Here is a 21016-nt window from a genome sequence, read left to right on the forward strand (position 1 = left end):
AGCAGGGGCTGTTTTGTCGCAGAGAGGTTCTGATTGCTCAGTGATGAAACTATGCGCTTTTTTTTCCAGGAAGTTTTCGCCTGCTGAGCGAAATTATGATGTGGGCAACCGAGAGTTGCTGGCCATGAAGTGGGCATTCGAGGAGTGGCGTCATTGGCTTGAAGGAGCTAAGCATCGCGTGGTGGTATTGACTGATCATAAGAACTTGACTTATCTCGAGTCTGCTAAGCGTTTGAATCCTAGACAGGCTCGTTGGTCGCTGTTTTTTGCCCGTTTTGACTTTGTGATTTCGTACCTTCCGGGCTCTAAAAATGTGAAGGCGGATGCTCTGTCTAGGAGTTTTGTGCCCGACTCTCCGGGTTTGTCTGAGCCGGCGGGTATCCTCAAGGAAGGAGTAATTGTGTCTGCCATCTCCCCTGATTTGCGGCGGGTGCTGCAAAAATTTCAGGCTAATAAACCTGATCGTTGTCCAGCGGAGAAACTGTTTGTCCCTGATAGGTGGACAAATAAAGTTATCTCTGAGGTTCATTGTTCGGTGTTGGCTGGTCATCCTGGAATCTTTGGTACCAGAGAGTTAGTGGCTAGATCCTTTTGGTGGCCATCTCTGTCGCGGGATGTGGGTACTTTTGTGCAGTCCTGTGGGATTTGTGCTCGGGCTAAGCCCTGCTGTTCTCGTGCCAGTGGGTTGCTTTTGCCCTTGCCGGTCCCGAAGAGGCCTTGGACACATATCTCTATGGATTTTATTTCAGATCTTCCCATTTCTCAAAAGATGTCAGTCATTTGGGTGGTCTGTGATCGCTTTTCTAAGATGGTCCATGTGGTACCCTTGTCTAAATTGCCTTCCTCTGATTTGGTGCCATTGTTCTTCCAGCATGTGGTTCGTTTACATGGCATTCCAGAGAATATCGTTTCTGACAGAGGTTCCCAGTTTGTTTCGAGGTTTTGGCGGGCCTTTTGTGGTAGGATGGGCATTGACTTGTCTTTTTCCTTGGCTTTCCATCCTCAGACTAATGGCCAGACCGAACGAACCAATCAGACCTTGGAAACTTATCTGAGATGCTTTGTTTCTGCCGATCAGGATGACTGGGTGTCCTTTTTGCCTTTGGCTGAGTTCGCCCTTAATAATCGGGCCAGCTCGGCTACCTTGGTTTCGCCATTTTTCTGCAATTCTGGGTTCCATCCTCATTTCTCTTCAGGACAGGTTGAGTCTTCGGACTGTCCTGGTGTGGACACTGTGGTGGACAGGTTGCAGCAGATTTGGACTCATGTAGTGGACAATTTGACCTTGTCCCAGGAGAAGGCTCAACGATTCGCTAATCGCAGACGCTGTGTGGGTCCCCGACTTCGTGTTGGGGATCTGGTTTGGTTATCTTCTCGTCATATTCCTATGAAGGTTTCCTCTCCTAAGTTTAAACCTCGTTTCATTGGTCCGTATAGGATTTCTGAGGTTCTTAATCCTGTGTCTTTTCGTCTGACCCTCCCAGATTCTTTTTCCATACATAACGTATTCCATAGGTCATTGTTGCGGAGATACGTGGCACCTATGGTTCCATCTTTTGACCCTCCTGCCCCGGTTTTGGTGGAGGTGGAATTGGAGTATATTGTGGAGAAGATTTTGGATTCTCGTGTTTCTAGACGGAAACTCCAGTATCTGGTTAAATGGAAGGGTTATGCTCAGGAAGATAATTCCTGGGTTTTTGCCTCTGATGTCCATGCTCCCGATCTTGTTCGTGCTTTTCATGTGGCTCATCCTGGTCGGCCTGGGGGCTCTGGTGAGGGTTCGGTGACCCCTCCTCAAGGGGGGGTACTGTTGTGAATTCTGTGGCAGAGCTCCCTCCTGTGGTCACAAGTGGTACTTCGGCTGATTCTCTCTGGGAACTTCCGTTTGTGGAGGAAAGTGGTACTGCGGCTTCTGAGTTTCCTACCTCAGGTGTTCTGGTGAGGTCGTTAGGTGCTTCTCTACTTAACTCCACCTAATGCTTTGATCCTGGCTTCCTGTCAATGTTCCAGTGTTGGACTTGTTTTTCCCTGGATCATTCCTGTGGCCTGCTGCTCTGCATAGCTAAGTTCTTCTTTGCTATTTGTTTGCTATTTTTTCTGTCCAGCTTGTCTAATTGTTTTGCTGGAAGCTCTGGGACGCAAAGGGTGTACCTCCGTGCCATTAGTTCGGTACGGAGGGTCTTTTTGCCCCCTTTGCGTGGTTTTCTTTAGGGTTTTGTGTAGACCGCAAAGTTATCTTTCCTATCCTCGCTCTGTTAAGAAAGTCGGGCCTCACTTTGCTGAATCTATTTCATCCCTACGTTTGTCTTTTCATCTTAACTCACAGTCATTATATATGGGGGGCTGCCTTTTCCTTTGGGGTATTTCTCTGAGGCAAGGTAGGCTTATTTTCTATCTTCAGGCTAGTTAGTTTCTCAGGCTGTGCCGAGTTGCATAGGCAGAGTTAGGCGCAATCCACGGCTGCCTCTAGTGTTGTTTGGAGAGGATTAGGGATTGCGGTCTGCAGAGTTCCCACGTCTCAGGGCTCGTTCTATGATTTTGGGTTATTGTCAGATCACTGTATGTGCTCTGACCTCCATGTCCATTGTGATACTGAATTGCCTCTCATAACAGTTCTGACTGAGGGCCAGTTTAGAGATAGCGATTTGCTTCATTGTGGTTTAACCAAACTACTGTAGCAACCTCTGTGTGAAAAAGTTTTTTTTGCCTTGCAGCGCTGTTCACGGCTGTCTGCAAGGTCTCTGTGTGTGAGAGCAGCTCACGCTGCAGTGTGTTCTGCAGCCACATCTGGTTGTAGTCCGCTCAGCGTGCGTCACTGCCTCATACTGTTACATTGTCCTTTTTTGTATTAGTGCTGCTGCACATTTTTTCATATTTCTCCTATTACTGTGTTTCCATCCGTATCCAGCTAGATTGCGTGCAAACACTATATATGAGTAGATAGAGGAGATTTTCTGCAGCCTTGCAGCGCCGTTCACGGCTGTCTGCGAGGTCTGTGTGTGTGAGTGCAGCTCACGCGGTATTGTGTTCTGCAGCCACATCTGGTTGTAGTCTGCTCAGCATGCGTCACTGCCTCATGCATTGTCCTTTTTTTGATTAGTGCAGTTCATTTTTCCTGATTTCTCCTAATAGTGTTTTTGTTCCATCCGTATCCAGCTAGATTGCGTGCAAACACTATATAGGAGTAGATAGAGGAGCTTTTCTGCAGCCTTGCAGCGCCGTTCATGGCTGTCTGCGAGGTCTGTGTGTGTGCATGCAACTCACACGATACTGTGTTCTGCAGCCACATCTGGTTGTAGTCTGCTCAACGTGCGTCACTGCCTCGTACTTTGTCCTTTTCTTCATTAGTGCAGCTCATTTTTCTATTAGTGTTGTTGTTCCATCCGTATCCAGCTAGATTGGTTGCAAACACTATATAGAAGTACATAGAGGAGCCTTTCTGCAGCCTTGTGCCCTGCAGCCCCAGCCAGATTAGTATTAGCCTAATTTTTGGAGCCTCATCGATTGCGTTGTAGGTTACCTTCCTGTATTGTAATAGCTACAAAAAGTTTGTGATACTATCGGTTTTACATCTTTGCGCACATCCAGTGTCTTTTTGTGAAACAAACACAAAGTTAATAAAGTTCACCAAACACTCCAGTTTACAGTTGTGTAGGCCACATTAGCTCATATTAAAGTCTAATCCAAACTTTATAAAATGAGTGTTTCTTATACCTGTTAGCAGCTGTTCAGGAATAAGCACACTAAGCCCATAGTACTTTTCTGCCTATCTTTATCAGTCTACCAAGATGAAGAAGGCAGGGAGTAAGGCACGTGGTCGTGGAGTTTCTGCAGGGAGAGGGCGTAGGGATTCTATGGCTGCTGCGGGCACCAGTGACTCAGCATCCCCCAGTTTTACCAGGGAACAGTCCTTTATGCGCAGCTTTGTAGGAGCTCGCCATAACCCAATGCTGCGGGAGGACCAAATTGAAGCTGTTGTTGAATGGATGGCAGCTAACACATCGACTTCAATTAGTGCCAGATCCTCTCAGGCACAGAGCACTGAAGAACACCCATCTGTCTCTTCACCACCTGCCAAATTGCCCAGGGAATCAGAGTGCCCTGGACAGGAGCCATCTCTACTTCTATTCTCTGAATCTCTTGGCTTGGAAAGAGGGGGCCAGCCAAGCAGCATTCGAGAAATTGAAGAACAGGCAGTGTGCAGTGATGCCCAACAGCTTTATCTCTCTGAATCTGAAGAGGCAGGTGGGCCAGTGCCTATATACACCTCAGTACGCATCTGATGATGAGACTCAGGTGCCACTTTCTGGTGCGTACTGTGCTGCCTAGACTACCCAGGAGGAGCAGTTGTTGGAAGAGGGTAGTCTCTGCTTCTGTCAGGAGCTGCAGACTCCCACATCTGCTCAGCTATACTCCTTTCCTACCAGCTCCGCCTAGCTTATGTTCCTCGACAAGCTCCCTTCTGGCAATCTCTCTCTCTAAACCCCTCTGACAGGGAGCTCCCACTTAGCATATTTCCAGCTTCACTGTCCTCTCAGCAACTAACTTTCCCTCCAGACCAGAATTTATCAATAGGGAAGTTCCCCTTAATCCAGGTTTAGAGCCCCCCCTTCTGGCCAGGAGTGTGAACATGTATGTGTTTACCTGGTGAAAGATCTTCCTTTGCTTCCAAGTGTGGCATCTCTCTCCCTGTGAGTAAAGTAATGCCACGGAAACAACCAGGACCCTGGTGTGCTACACATGCGTATCGAATGCACGGGTACACATATACTTCCGTAACAAAAAGCGTTCCCATAATGCGTTTTTTTTACACTCATCCGCATGATTGCACAAAATTTGACGCCTCAAAAAATACAACATGGTGCGTTCGTCGGACACTGTCGCACACCGCGAAATGACGCATGCATACAGATCCGCATGCAAAAGCATGTTCCTGCGTACACCATGTTAAAGATATGTATGCATGCAGATGTATGAGGATCATACGCTGCGCACAGAAACGCCAATGTGAACCCGGCCTTAGTGAAACTTGCTCAGCAGGTGAGCCAGGATAGTTTTGAAGCAGAGATAAACACGAGACTTATCTGCAGGTCTTCTACTTGTCTAGCAGCTTGCAACTTGCAAAGCAGTCCAAAAATAATGCCATGTTGAGTTTAGACTAGGCATCATAATTCATATAAATTTAATTAGTGGGAGTTCTTTTATTTTCTAATGAGAACACACTCATGTTATTTCTCATTTGGCGAGAAATTTTGCTTAAAAGTTAAAGATTCTGGTTTCACAGTGAGATCTCTGCTCACTGCCATGCTGCAGAATTTTCACGGTTTCAGGGTTTTTTTTCATTCCTTTGATTCCTTCTTATTCCTTTAATGAAACTTAATTTCTAAATAAACTTTTTTCTACCATTTGTAGTCCTGAGATATGAGAACTTTTTCAAGCTTGCCATAACATTTTGATGGAGAATGCGGGCCTGTCCGGCAGCCTCAAGTTGTATGTAAATCAACCAAAAAAGAGAAAAAGAGCCGCACAGCTGTAAACTCCAGAGTTAGCCGCAGCCTGTACGGGGTGAAGTGAGGAGCCTGGCAGCATCACAGGGGTGCTCGCATTAGAAAAACAAAAATCAAGACATGCACTAGAACACAGAAAAAATGCGGCAGCACTCACCAGTCCTGGCGTGATCTGAGTTCTTAATTTAACCCTGCTGTTGTCTTCAGTCTGGGGAGACCGATTTTGAACTTTGGTATTTTTTGGGGTGTTCAAGATGCGGTTCTGAAACTTGTGGTTGATTGACTTAAATGAGGATGGGTCGGTCGGCCACGGGTTTCAGAGCCGCATCTTGAATATTTTAAATAATATTGAAGTTCAAGGTCGGTCGTTTTTGACCGAAGACAACAGCAGGGTTAAGACAGCGTTAAAATGACATCTTCACGGCTCAGGGTTGTGCAGATGAAAAGGAGGTGTGCAGGGGATGACGACGGCTATTTCGCGCTACCGGCAGCGCTTCCACGGGTCAATAGTGCTGGGATGTGACGCTAACAGAAATAGGTGAGTCAGGGTGAAAACCCCTACCACCCCACACCCCCAATCCCAAACACCTGAAGCCGAAGTACAACATATGCGTAAAAAGCTTTTTGTGTGTTATTTACCGTTCGTGTCCTTAAAAGTTGACTACATGGTAAAGACCGCTTGGTGTGTGTTGGGTGAAAACTATTAAAGTGTTTATGAAAAATATATGTGCAGACCTCCCCTTCTTGGACCACCACTGACACGTCCAGGAACTCTAAACTAAGTCTACCAAACACGGATGTAAAGGACATACCCATCGTGTTGGACCTGTTAAGATAGTCTACAAAACACCTAAACTCCTCCTCCGCACCGTCCCACACCAGGAACACATCGTCCACATATCTCAAAATAAGTTTGATATGCTTAAGAAAAATGTTTTTATCAGAATAAACGTAATCCTCTTCAAAAACCACTAAATACAGATTAGCGAACGTACATGCAGCCGGGGTCCCCATGGCAGTCCCAGTGGTCTGCCTATACCAGGTGTCCATAAAAGTGAAGGCGTTATGGGTAAGTATAAAACTAAGCCCATCACACACAAAGTTAATAAAGGAATGACTCCTATCAGAAGTACTGAGGACACGCCGTACGGCGTCAACCTCCATCTTCTGTGGAATGCTGGTATAAAGATTGACCACATCAATGGACGCCAGGGAGAACCCCGGCTGCCACGTAAAATTTTGAATATGACTGAGAAAGGAGTTGGTGTCCCTGACGTACGACGGAATGGATCGGAGCAAAGGGCACAATAGCCAATCTACATATTTGGACAGGGGTTCATTTAGTGATAGCACATATATACGAAAAGCGGCTTAGAAAGCCTAAGCCAGCTCACTAACCAGACCAGCAGTAATGGAGCACGAGAGTCCATCTTGATCCAAACGTCCAGCAACAGCAAATCCAACAGAAAATAGATACTCCAGCTCCGATAAAAACTTGAAATCTTTAATAATCCAAATGGTTAAAATAGATAATCCTTACATGTGGTGGACCAAACAGGTGTTTGTAATAAATAAGGCTACGCGTTTCGACCTAAATCGGTCTTACTCATGCCTGTGTTCGAGAGCATGCAATGAAAGGAAACCTTGTGTGTAAAGAAATCGCTTATAAAAGGGTCAAAGAAAGTGGTGAAGACACGTCCTGACCAACAGGCGGTGCACCGAAAAGAAAATCACTGCCGAGTACAACGCCATTTGTTCTAACACATCCAACGCTCTGCATTTCCTAACACAGATGGACTATAACCACAGGACAGCTCGAGAGCCATTACTGTCTATGGGAAGCAGAAAGCCAAGGACAAAAGGAGGACAAAATGCCATCAATAAACCCTTGGGAAAATACTAGACAGATGAGACAAAGTCCTGTTGCACCATGCTGATTTATCAGATGCAGAAGTTTATTACTTTTATTTTGTAGTTTAGGTTTTATTTGCACTTGTCAAAAGTAGGAGAATTGTCTTGTTTATTATAGGTGAAAAACAGGCGAAAAACATCAATAAGCGAATAGGTTAGTTATTATCTATTATATTCCTCCATTTTTGTGATTTTTCAGAAATTTACTAAAATTCTGCCAATAAATTTGACACAATGTGAAAAAATGAAGGTTTTCTCAAATTTCCCCTGCCAACTCTAATTCTATTTTTTGTTTCTCATAAGAGTCTTTTTGTCACATGTTCTGGATTATTTTCTTATATTCTCATCCATATTGAGCAGCTGGATGGCAGTCGGTCACTTGGACAAGGCACGAGGCACGGCACATATCTGGGCTGATGCTATGATCTTCGGCTTGTTAAGGTTCAGATATTTCAAGTCCTGACGTTCTGTCCCCGGGGGGAGAGTGAAGGTGAATTTCTGGAGCAAAGCGGAGAAGAGCAGGAAGAGCTCCATGCGGGCCAGGTTCTCACCAAGACAAACACGCTTCCCTAGAAGACAAGATAAAAACACATATAATAAGGAATTATCTTATACTATAATGAATTTCATTCCTTCCGGCAGCTTCCAGCTTTCAGTCATAGAAGCGTGCCAATGCGGCTTCTGTCACTGCTCCTTACTTAGTGAGTGGCTGTAAGCACGCTGAGGCACATTGACTGATAGCCGTCTCTGTAGTGTATCAGTGCCGACATGGCTGTCAGTCAGTAGGTCAGTGCATGTAGAAAAGCCGCGGAGACACCATCACGTGTTTCTCAACGCAAGCAATAAATAGCCAGGTCTTTCACCGGGAAGGAACAACCACGGGAAGGGCAGCATCCATAAAGGAAAACCATCTATGCCAAAACATGGTATCCATCCACAGACAGCTGTTTCGGGGTATTTGCCCCTCATCAGTGTAGAGTAGGAAACTGGCTATTAGGAGCAGTGCCTAGTAAAAGGACTATAAACATAAGGATGAATGACCTCGGGGAGATCAAAACATCCAACACCGCGGAGACACTGTCACGTGTTTCTCAACGCAGTGATCCAGAACACTGCCCCCATCCCTTATGGGAAATATGCAATTGCATGTAGAAAAACCGCAGAGACACCATCACGTGTTTCTCAACGCAAGCAATAAATAGCCACCGTTGGGCGTATCACAAACCATCGTGCTCCCAAATGTTTGACCTGATTCACCTGGTCCAGAAGTGGCTGCAGCCAGAGTCCTCTATGCCTGTGCAGATGGTAGAATAAGTGCTGATGGACCGGTTTGTGCACTCCCTGCTGATACCCGTACAGAGTTGGGTTGCCCAGGGTCATCCTCGTAATGCTGATGAACTGGTTGGACTGGTCGAGAGGTACCAGGGAATGGAAGGTTCCATGGGAAAGCAGCCCACTCCATACTGGGGGTCCCAACAAAGGGCGAAGGCCCAAAAGGGTGTGGGTCTCCCATACTGTTTGCATATTCAGTGAATGCTTGTGCTGGCCCAAACTTGGAAGCACCCCAATAACCCTTGGAAGAGACGTGGAGCAGGGCCTCATAAAACAATTTTGGCAAAGAGTATTAGGTATCGAGTTCCCACCTCTGAACAGGGGGAATCTCAAACCATCTGCGCTGCGGTCTCCCATTCTTCTCCAGCCACGGTGGAGCCTGCTCAGTAGAGACGTTGGTCCCAGCATCTAGCTCAGGCTGATACTGGATGACTGGTTATTACTGCCCTTCCAGGCTCTGTCTTTGTAGCCAGCAGTGATCAGTAGCGAGCAGGTCTTTCTGGGGCTAAGTCTTGCTTTTCTCATACTGAGCATGCCCATGGGATGACCTCCCATTGGAGGTCGGAGGTCACATGCTCAGGTCCTGTTGCGGCTCCTATTGGTCCATCTGGAAGGTCTTGTAGCACTGCCACTCGGCCATGCGCTAGTGTACATTTGAAAACGTGTGTGTGTTCATGAGTGCAAGTCATTCTTTAATCATCCCCTCCCTTGTGTATGACTACTATATAGCGCCTGGCTGAGCTATCAGCACAATAACACACGAAACAGCGTCTAATTGCTGTGACTGCCAGTGTGGCACCATGCGCTAAAAGAGCGCTTTCCTGACCCAAGTCTGGGTGGTTAGTGGCGTCCGCCAGTGTGGCGCAGCACGCACTCTTGTGCATTTAAGTTACTTTCTCAATTACTCTGATACCCCAATTGTGGTGTTGAGTGCAAGAGGTCTACACGAACTCTAATCCTGTGTCCTTGTTGTGAATTCTGATCTTGGGTTCCCTCCAGTGGTTGTTGGTGGGAATGCAGTTGTCTCTGACTCGCAGTCCTGGCCAGGTGTATCGGATAATTACAATTCTTACTGGGATATTTAGGTGTGCAGGATCCTTTAGCCCTTGCCAGTTGTCAATGTTTCTCTGGAAGTGTTGGATCTCTGTTGTGAATTCTGTGGTCAAGCTCCCTCCTGTGGTCATGAGTGGTACTTCGGCTGGTTCTGTCTATGAGCTTCCTCTGGTGGATGTGAGTGGGGCTGCGGCTTCTGAGTTTCCTTCCTCAGGTGACGAGGTTAAGTCGTTAGGTGCTGCTCTATTTAACTCCACCTAGTTCTTTGTTCCTGGCCTCCAGTCAATGTTCCAGTATTGGTCTTGCTCTCTCCTGGATCGTTCTTGTGGCCTGTCTGCCCTGCATAAGCTAAGTTTTGCTTGTGTTACTTTTGTTTGCTATATTTTCTGTCCAGCTTGCTTTATTGGTTTTTCTTGCTTGCTGGAAGCAAGTCGGTGCGGAGGGTCTTTTTGCCCCCTCTGCGTGGTTGTTTGTAGGTTTTTGTGCTGACCGCAAAGCTATCTTTCCTATCCTCGGTCTATTCAGTAAGTCGGGCCTCACTTTGCTAAAATCTATTTCATCTCTGTGTTTGTATTTTCATCTTTACTCACAGTCATTATATGTGGGGGGCTGCCTTTTCCTTTGGGGAATTTCTCTGACGCAAGGTAGGCTTACTTTTCTATCTTCAGGGCTAGCTAGTTTCTCAGGCTGTGCCGAGGCGCCTAGGTCTGGTCAGGAGCGCTCCACGGCTACCTTTAGTGTGGTATGATAGGATTAGGGATTGCGGTCAGCAGAGTTCCCACGTCTCACAGCTCGTCCTATGTTAGTAACTATCAGGTCACTTTGTGTGCTCTTAACCACTAGGTCCATTGTGGTTCTGAATCACCTGTTCATAACAGATCTCTGCCTGGCCTCTCCTGCTTATCTGCGAGTTCAGCAAAGATAAGTGTCCGTTTCTTTTCCTGTGGCACACATGCAGTGTGCTTATTTTCAGTACTGTTCATTTGTTTTTCTTTTGTCCAGATTAGACTGTGTCTGTGTTTTCTCAGTCTGGTTGGTTTCACTGGAGTTGCAGATATACGCTCTTTAGTTAGATGTAGGAAGTTTTTTGTATATTCTGCTGTGGATTTTTTGAAGGGTTTTAATACTGACCGCACAGAACTCTGTCCTATCCTGTCCTATCTAGCTAGAGTGGCCTCCTGTGCTAAATCCTGTTTTTTCTGCCTGTGCTTGTTTTTTCCTCTCCGACTCACCGCCAATATTTGTGGGGGGCTGTCTATCCTTTGGGGATTTTCTCTGAGGCAAGACAGTATTCCGATTTCCATCTTTAGGGGTATTTAGTCCTCCGGCTGTGACGAGGTGTCTAGGTGTGTTAGGTACACTCCACGGCTACTTCTAGTTGCGGTGTTAAGTTCAGGTTTGCGGTCAGTATAGTGGCCACTTTCTCCAGTGAAAGTTCTCATGCAGCTCCAAGGTCACCGGATCATAACAGTCCTGGGATAGAGTTCTGTGATTCCTTGCTTGCGCTCTATGTGTGGTACCACGGCCCTGTGACGCAACAGGGTTTGCTTCCTTTATACAGGGTGAAGTTAGCCCATGTGTGTATCCATATTGTACTGCCATATAGTCCGTCATTACTTAGCAGCACGTTCCATCTCTGCACGGTGGACCCCGGGCTGCGAACGCACCTCATACCTTCTCTCTAATTATTTTGTGCGCTCCGCTATCCCTAACATTACACTAGCGCTTGGGTCTGGCTAGTAACGACGGACAGACAGCAATCCTTGCGGTACATCCAGAAGCTGGAGGGTAGGTTGGCGGCTCTGGAGCGCACAACTTCAGCTGTTGATGTTACCGCAGTAGCTGTTCAGGTTGCTAGCGTGGCTGCAGCAACTTTGTCCACTGCCACCCCTGTTTCGACCCTATCTCGCCTCCCGCTGCCAGATAAGTTTTCTGGTGATAGCAAATCTTATAGGGCTTTCGTGAGCCAGTACTCTATACACTTCAAGCTCCTGGCTGGACGTTTCCCCACAGAGCGGGCAAAAGTGGGATTCATTTTATCTCTCCCGGAGATGGAGGCAATGTCACAGTACATCCAGGAAAATCTGGCTAGAGGATTCATTAGAAAGTCAGTGTCACCTGCAGGGGCTGGGTTCTTCTTCGTGCAGAAGAAGAACTGGGAACTACGTCCATGCATTGACTACAGGGGTCTTAACGCATTCACCGTTAAGAATAAGTATCCTCTGCCCCTGATGTTTGAGCTCTTTGATAGGCTTCGGGGAGCAAGGGTATTTACTAAACTAGATCTGCGGGGTGCTTACAACCTGATTCGCATCTGTGAGAGGGACGAATGGAAGACGGCTTTTAACACCAGGGATGGGCACTCTGAATACCTAGTGATGCCCTTTGGGCTCTGTCGTGCCCCAGACGTTTGCAAAGACTTTGTAAATGATATCTACTGGGATATGCTCTCCACCTCGGTCGTAGTCTATCTGGATGATATTCTCATCTACTCTCCAGATATTGACTCCCACCGGAAAGATGTTTGCAGAGTTGTAGACCTCTTACGGGCAAATTCCCTCTACGCCAAGTTGGAGAAATGTGTGTTTGAGCAGGAGTCCTTACCTTTCCTGGGTTATATTATCTCCGCCCAGGGATTCGCTATGGATCCTGCCAAGCTACAGGCTGTGATGGACTGGCAAGAACCCCATTCTGTTAAAGCGGTGCAGCACTTTATGGGGTTCATTAACTATTATCGCCAGTTCATCCCTCATTTCTCAACGTTGGTAGCTCCCTTGGTAGCCCTCACCAAGAAGGAAGCAAATCCCAAATTGTGGTCTGAGGAGGTCTCCAAGGCCTTCACTTCTATTAAGTATCATTCTGCTAGCGCTCCCATCTTACGTCGCCCCAATGTTGATAAGCCATTTATAATGGAGGTGGATGCCTCTTCCTTCGGTGCTGGAGCAGTCCTCTTCCAAAAGGATGCTCAAGGTCAGAAGCATCCCTGCTTCTTCTTTTCCAAGACCTTCACAGCAGCGGAGGACTTATTCCATCGGGGACAGGGAGTTGCTAGCAATGAAGTTGGCTTTCTCTGAGTGGAGACACCTTTTGGAGGGGGCTCGCTTTCCCTTCCAAGTATTCACAGACCACAAAAACTTGGTCTACTTACAGACAGTCCAGCGGCTAAATTCTCGCCAGGCCAGATGGTCCCTGTTCTTCTCCCGGTTCCATTTCACCCTCCATTTTTTCTCCGGGGAGAAGAACATTCATGCCGACACTCTTTTTTGCTCCGTTATATCATCTGAGGAGTATGAAGAGGAGCCTCGGTTTATTGTCCCTTCTGAGAGCCTGAGAACTGTGGCTCTGGTTTCGCTAGAGTCTGTGCCCCCAGGCAAGACTTTTGTACCAACTAATTTGCGTCCGGAGGTTCTCTCTTGGGCTCACTCGTCCAGGGTGGGTGGACATTTTGGGACCAAAAGGACATCTGAGCTGCTGGTGAGGACATACTGGTGGCCGTGTATAGCCCGTGACGTCAGAGACTATATTGGAGCATGTGTTTCCTGCGCCAAGAACAAGTCCCCTCTACAACGGCCAGCTGGGGTACTTTACCCCTGCAGGTGGTGGACAGGCCCTGGGAGATTTTGTGGTGGGCTTACCCAAGTCACATAGCTGCACCATTATTTGGGTGATCACCAACCATTTTTCCAAAATGGTTCACTTGGTGCCTCTTCCACGGCTACCTTCTGCACGGGCTCTGGCAGCGTTTATTAAGTATATCTTTCGCCTACACGGTATGCCAGGCAAAATTGTCAGTGACCGGGGTCCCCAGTGTGCGTCTCGGTTCTGGAGAGAGCTTTGTCATCTACTCAGCATTGAGTTGAATCTCTCTTCAGCATATCATCCCGAGACGAATGGGTTGGTAGAGAGGGCCAACCAGACTCTGGTCACATATCTGCAACATTTTGTTTCAGCCAGGCAGTATGACTGGGCATCCTTGCTACCATGGGTGGAGTTTGCGAAAAACTATGCCGTAGCCGACTCCACTGGTCAGACCCCATTCCTCCTTAATTATGGACAGCATTTGCAGGTTCCTGTGCCTATGCCCATGTCTTCCGCTGACTCCAGGGTGGCAGACTGGGATGTGGAGGCATGGGACATTTGGTACCGCACTCAGGATGCCATCCGGGCCTCCAAGGAGAGAATGAGGTTCTCTGCCGATTCACATCGGTGCCCTGCTCCGACCTTTGCTCCTGGCAACTTAGTGTGGCTCTCCACCCGTAACATCAGGCTGCGAGTTGAGTCCACTAAGTTTGCACCTCGCTACTTGGGTCCCTTCAAGGTCCTTGAACAGGTTAATCCTGTGGTCTACCGTCTGGCCCTTCCTCGACGCCTTGGTATCACTGACACCTTTCATGTGTCCCTCTTAAAGCCCGTACACATGTCCCGGTTTTCCGAGTGATCTGCTGGGAAATCTTGTTTGTCTACAGACGATTATGAGGTGAACGCTATCTTGGGGTGTAAGGTGGTACGTGGTAAAAAAATTTATTTGGTGGATTGGAAGGGTTATGGCCCAGATGACAGGTCCTGGGAGCCTGCTGAGCACATTCGAGCTTCGCAGCTCATTGCTGCCTTTGAGCGTAGCGAGGTCCAAGGAGGGGGGGGCCCTAGGAGGGGGGGGTAATGTTAGGTGTCGAGTTCCCGCCTTTGCACAGGGGGAATCTCGAACCATTTCCACTGCCGTATCCCATTCTTCTCCAGCCGCAGTGGAGTCTGCTCAGCAGAGATGTTGGTCCCAGCGTCTAGCTCAGGCTGATACTGGATGACTGGTTACTGCTGCCCATCCAGGCTCTGTCTTTGTAGCCAGCAGTGATCAGCAGTGAGCACGTCTTTCTGGGACTAAGTCCTGCTTTTCTCATACTGAGCATGCCCTCGTGACGATCTCCCATTGGAGGTCGGGGGTCACATGCTCAGGTCCTGTTGCGGCTCCTATTGATCCATCTGGAAGGTCTTGTAGCACTGCCACTACAAAAGGTTTGCATGGCCGATCGGCCATGCGCTAGTGTACATTTGAATACGTGTGTGTGTTGATGAGTGCAAGTCATTCTTTAATCATCCCCTCCCTTTTGTATGACTGCTCGCGTAAGGTGGATGACTGCTATCTAGCGCCCGGCTGAGCTATCAGGACAAGAACATACGAAACAGCGTCTAATTGCTGTGACCGCCACTGTGGCGCCGTGCGCTATTAGAGCACCTTCCTGACCCAAGCCTGGGTGGTTAGTGGCGTACGCCAGTGTGTCACAGCACGCATTCTTGTGCCTTTAAGTTACTGTACTTTTTCAGTTACTCTGATACCCCAACTGTGTTGTCGAGAGCAAGAGGTCTACACAAACTCTAATCCTGTGTCCTGGGAGAGAGTTCTGTGATTTCTTGCTTGCGCTCTTTGTGCGGTACTGCGGCTCTGTGACGCAACAGGGTTCGCTTCCTTCATACGGGGTAAAGTTAACCCATGTGTGTGTCCACATTGTACCGCCATATAGTCCATCATTACTCAGCAGAACGTTCCATATCTGCATGGTGGACCCTGGGCTGCGAACGCACCTCATACCTTCTCTCTAATTATTTGGTGCGTTCCGCTAGCCCTAGCACAGAGGAATCACAGAGGATGTTGGTACAGTCAGCAAGGTACTCCCTCAGCATCTTCCAAAAGTTTTCACTCCTTGCGAGAGTACCCCGCGCCTCAGGGCCAGTGCGATGGGAGTGTGTGAGAAAAAACTCTCCCAGAACTTTGCCAGTGTTCCCCTGCCTTTGCTGGATTGGAGCTGTGTCTCTCTCGCCTGTACTCCTTGGTTGTCCAACAAACTGTGACCTCTGCCACCAGCATTTTCAGATGGGAATTTTTTAAATAATTCCATATCAAGGGCCCTCTGGTACTGCCCCATTTTAGTAGACCTGTCTGCCTCTGGAATAAGAGATAGAATGTTCTCCTTACAGCATGGGTCTAGAAGTGACACCAAACAGTAATGACTGTCATCCTCAATTTGGAGAACATGAGGGTGGGTCACTGGCAAGGCAGCATAGCATAAACTCTGCTATGATTGCCACGCTGCTTACAGACAAGACTTATGCGTCCTCACTAAGAGGATGACTGACCATGCTCTCCTACTACTCCTCCATGTGTTCAGGCCATCCACGCTGAACAGACAGTATGACAGTTGTGCATGTAGTACCATCTATAGCACATGAAAGTAGCTCCTGTACTTCCTCCTCTTCCTCATTGTCATCCAATCCATGTTGGGATGAGATGAGGCAGAGCTGTGTGTAATCACCCTTTATGGTTCCTTTCTCCATCTCTTCGTGCTCCACCTGCAATGCATCCTCTGTGTTCTGAAGCGCTCTCTGCTCACAATCGGAGAAGCGTGATGCTGATGCCAATTATGGAGTCATCGCCGCTCACTATCTTGGTGGGGTCTTCAAAGTTTTGGAGGATGGTACATATGTCTGACATCCATGTCCACTTCTGAGGTCTTATGTGTGGAGTCTGAACTGAATTCCCATAGCCTTGTTGATGCTGGTAGTCAACTACTGCCTTTTTCTGCTAACAAATCCTTTCCAACTTCTGCAGTGCAGAGTTCCAAAGTGTGGGGACATCACACACCAGTCGGTGAGCCGGAAGCTGCAAACGCAGCTGAAGCAAAGCAAGGACGGCGGAACCTGTAGCTGACTTTCTAAAATGGGCACACAGCTGGCGTACTTTCACAAGCAGATCCTCCAGGTAGGTTTTGAGAAACTGCTGAACCACGAGGTTAAGCACATGGGCTAGGCATGGTACGTGTGTGAGCTCGCCTCGCCTCAGCCGCGACCAAAGCCCTGTTTAAAATAGCTGGATTTTTACGCCATAATATAGAAAGGATCTGGCTGTATTCTGCAGTGCCAACCAGCAAATGGAGCAGAAAAATGGTGTGCTCTTGATTGCTTTTAAGGGAAATATTCAGGATTATGATCCAAAAAAAATATTCCTGGCCCGTGATACCTGGGACTATGTATATAAATATCTCTAATAGGCAGCAGCAGGAGACAGTACTGGAACGGACCCTTGCTATATGCAATGAAGTCTGCCACATACACTGCCTGCCCAGCACTGATATCTATATACACGCATACACTAGCTGCCTAGAACTGATGGAGTAAATATATATATATACACACACACACATACACACACACTTGATTAGTCCTCAGAAGGACTGTTGGTTGAGATGGCTTTGTGTATTACAGATGGTATACCCACACTAACTAATAAAATTGAAAATCTCTCCCTGGTCTGATATATGGTTGTGGCATTATAGTGTGTGGCAGACAATCCCTGCTAAAGAGCACCAAACATACAGGGCGGTGACCCAAACTCCCACAGAGCAAAGCCGGAAATACTCAGTGAGCTCCGATCTTGCTCATCACTACATTTCCTACATTTAGACCTAAGGGACCTGATGCCTCAGTTGTAATAAGAGATGAGCGGATCAGGCAAAATTCAAATTTGCTTGTTTGCGGGGGTTTTCCTGAAATATGATTCATGGATTAGTTATTCTCCATAAATGTAATATTCATTATTATGATCGGGTCTGTCCAGACCCCAATTCTTCACTTTACCCAGAATACCAGATGCTCCATTTGTCTACTGTCCGATATTTCCATCTTTGGTTCTTACCTGCTGAGAACGGCATGAACGCCATCCTGGTGCGGAACTGCCCGTCCTCGTTCAGAAAATGCTGAGGGTTGAAATCTTCTGGAGTTTCCCACTGCGATGGGTCTTGTAGGACTGATGTGAGGAAGGGGATCACAGCCGTTCCCTGATACCAAGAAAGATCAAGTGTTACATGACTGTGTAGAGTTCATGAGAATCAGAATAGACCTAAAGTGTCCTATGTGCCAATGGTCAGATATAGAGATGGGTGAATCGGTGTTTAGGACTCTCGTCCATCATCTACAGATCTGGCTTATAGAACAGAGTCTTACAAATGGATCCGCCCAACTCTAGTCAAGTATTATACATGAACTGTATAGCTGTATGTAACTAGAATACAACACAATATATAAACTCCCGATAATGAGATGGTACCATAAACATGTATTCCGATGGGTTTTCTACAAGAATGTTGCAATTCAAAGCAAAATTGCATGAAGGCACTGATGATTGGGGAATGCTGAGTGGCATCAGCTGTTTACAAGACGGATGGTACAAATACGTTTTTTATATTTTCATTTGCTTATATCAAGTGTCAAAAATTGTCTAAAAACTTTTTGTGAGAAAATCTAGAAAATGCACATTGTAAGCATTGCTCCGTACCTTCGGGATGGTATAACCTCTGAACTTAATGTCTTCAGTGACGGCATGGAAAAGAGCAGTTGGTGCCAGGTCAAGAACTCGCTGTGCTTCATGGATGACGGCGTTTGTATAAGCCAGCTGGGGCTTGTCCATGATCTCAGGGGATCGCAGGGACTTGGTCACCTCATCTATCTCCTGCTGAACTTTAGCTGTGAAATAAAGATCAGATTATTATTAGTTATTTTGGAGCACTAATAATTCCAGAGTGCTGAATATACGGAGAGGGATTACAGGCATATGGTACAAATAAAACACACACAACTACAAACAACATGAACAAACGGACTGGTTCAGGAGGAAGAGGACCCTGCCCTCACGAGCTTAACATCTGCAGGCTACTGGGGAAAGACACAGAAGAACGAGGAAGGGCAGTGTTGTTACTGTGGCAGGGAGAGGGCAGAGCTGCTATTATAGGCTGTAATGAGGTGACAGTGGGGTCATTGCAGGTTACAGACCTTCCTGATAAGATGATTCTCCAGGTTGTGTCTGAAGGTTCCAACTGTGGAAAAACATCAGTTGTGTTTGGGCTGTGGACTACAAAGGACGATGGAAGCTCACAAAGAGTCATGAAGGTAAGGAGATGAGGGACATAGAACAGCGGAGAAGGGGTGGTGGTCTTGTGAGGAGAGAGGATTACATGTGGGGAGATATCAGGAGATTAGTTCGGAGATATATGAAGGTGACAGATAATAGACAGCATTGTAGGTCAATGTTAGTAGCTTAAATTGGATATGAGAAATATTGTATCATTAATTACTGTTGACACTTAATGTTTTTAATAATGTGTAAGATGTTTTAAAATTGTATTCTGATGTTTTGATATGTGTGATTTTAGGACCTTCTCAGGTTAGTCATGTGACCAATGGAGATCTTGTGATAGGTCTATGAACATTATATGTGTAGCACTCACTTTTTGAATCTCACAGGCATGAGTAAGATCTATATTGATCGAAACACGTTGCCGTAATTTTTGCAATCACCTGTACTGTCCACCATTTGTAAGGATTATCCTTTTATGTTGATTTTGGATCAATAAAGAAATTTACCATTTTACTGGAGCTGGAGTATCCACATCTTTCAATACTGCTGCTGCTCGGCGTCCCGGTCAGGATGAACTCTCGTGCTCCGTGTCTGATGGTCTGTTTGGTGAGCTGGCTACGGCTTTTTTTAGCCGATTTTTCCTTTTATTTGTTTGATAGTATTTGACCTTGCCGAGGTCTCCTAATTAGGGTTGAGCGAAAAGGGTCGGCCAGATTGAGAAGTCGCCGACTTTTGGCAAAGTCGGGTTTCATGAAACCCGACCCGACCCCTGTGTGGGGTCGGCCATGAGGTCGGCGATCTTCTGATCTGGAATCGGAATTCTGATACCGAGTTCCGATATGTTTAAGATATCGGGAATCGGTATCGGAATTCATATTTAAGTGTAAAATAAAGAATAAAAATAAAAAAATATTGATATACTCACCCTCAGACGCGCCCTGGTTCTCACCGGCAGCCTTCCTTACTAAGAATGAGAGCCTGAAGGGCCTTCGATGACGTCGCGGCTTGTGATTGGTCACGTGAGCGGTCACATGGGCGGTCACGCGACCAATCACAAGCCGCGACGTCATCTAAGGTCCTTCAGGCGCTAATTCTTAGGAAGGAAGCGTCCGAGGGCGCATCCGAGGGTGAGTATATTTCTAATAGGTATATGCTCACCCTCGGACGCGCCCTGGTTCTAACCTGCAGCCTTCCTTCCTAAGAATTAGCGCCTGAAGGACCTTAGATGACGTTGCAGCTTGTGATTGGTCGCGTGACCGCCCATGTGACCGCTCACGCGACCAATCACAAGCCGCGACGTCATCGAAGGTCCTTCAGGCGCTGATTCTTAGGAAGAAAGGCTGCCGGTGAGAACCAGGGCGCGTCCGAGGGTAAGTATATCAATATTTTTTATTTTGATTCTTTATTTTACACTTAAATATGGATCCCAGGGCCTGAAGGAGAGTTTCCTCTCCTTCAGACCCTGGGAACCATTAGAAACCCAATGCACTGCATTGGGTTTCGTGTTTCGGCCGACCCCGACCTCGACTTTTCTATAGGATCGGCCGATTTCGCTCGACCCGACTTTTGAAAAAGTCGGGTTTCGTGAAAACCGACCCGATCCTATAAAAAGAAAAGTCGTTCAACCCTACTCCTAATCCTTATCCTACTGGTTAATTTTAGGTGGATTTTTGGTGCATTGCTTTATCATTTTGTTTCGTGTTTTATAACCACAATGCTATCTCAAGACAGACTGGCCAAAGTGGCGCAGGTGTTTAGAGACACTGGGTCTGACCCAGCAGGGAGTGTGGATTTCACCACACATTTGAATGAAGCAGAAAGACTTATACAATTAGAAGCAAGACTATGGTGTAATCACACTACTCTGCAGAATTATGTGGCAAAAGAGATGATTCCGAGAGGACCGAGAATTAAGAAAATCTTAACTAATTCTTATTCTGATGAATTTAAGAAGGAATGGAATCAAATTCTCACAAATTGTTCTCTGAATTTAATGAAACCAATAATAAAAAAATGAGCAAATAAAATTGGAAGAAACTCAAAAAAATGTGGAAAAATAAAAATCACTCTGGAAGAGTATAAAATGTTGCCACACTATGAGTCATCAGTTGAACAAATGAGAGAAAATGTCAGTACTCTTGAAAATGAAATAATGAGCCGCAAGTTTGAGAGAGATCTCAACGATTATTCGACTGACAGTGTATATGCATGGGGACAGTGGGAAACAATGTATAAATCACCTAAACCCATTCTGAAAAATAGCCAAGCTCGAAATAAATCAACCAACAGACCTCAGGTGAATTTTACATCT

General features: G+C 46.7%; 1 protein-coding gene across 1 annotated transcript in view; it reads right to left on the reverse strand.

Moving 5' to 3' along the window:
- Positions 1-7441: 7441 nt before the first annotated feature.
- LOC138643220 (cytochrome P450 2C20-like) overlaps positions 7442-21016 on the reverse strand; it is a 253161-nt gene continuing 239586 nt past the window's right edge. Inside the window, exons 8-10 of the mRNA XM_069732081.1 lie at positions 18127-18314; positions 17488-17629; positions 7442-7987 (exon numbers count right to left, since the gene is read on the reverse strand). Coding sequence (XP_069588182.1) covers positions 7794-7987; positions 17488-17629; positions 18127-18314 — 524 coding nt within the window. The 3' untranslated portion in view covers positions 7442-7793. The remainder of the gene's footprint in view (positions 7988-17487; positions 17630-18126; positions 18315-21016) is intronic.

This window comes from Ranitomeya imitator, chromosome 6 (genome assembly GCF_032444005.1).
Source record: "Ranitomeya imitator isolate aRanImi1 chromosome 6, aRanImi1.pri, whole genome shotgun sequence".
Taxonomy (NCBI): Eukaryota; Metazoa; Chordata; class Amphibia; order Anura; family Dendrobatidae; genus Ranitomeya; species Ranitomeya imitator.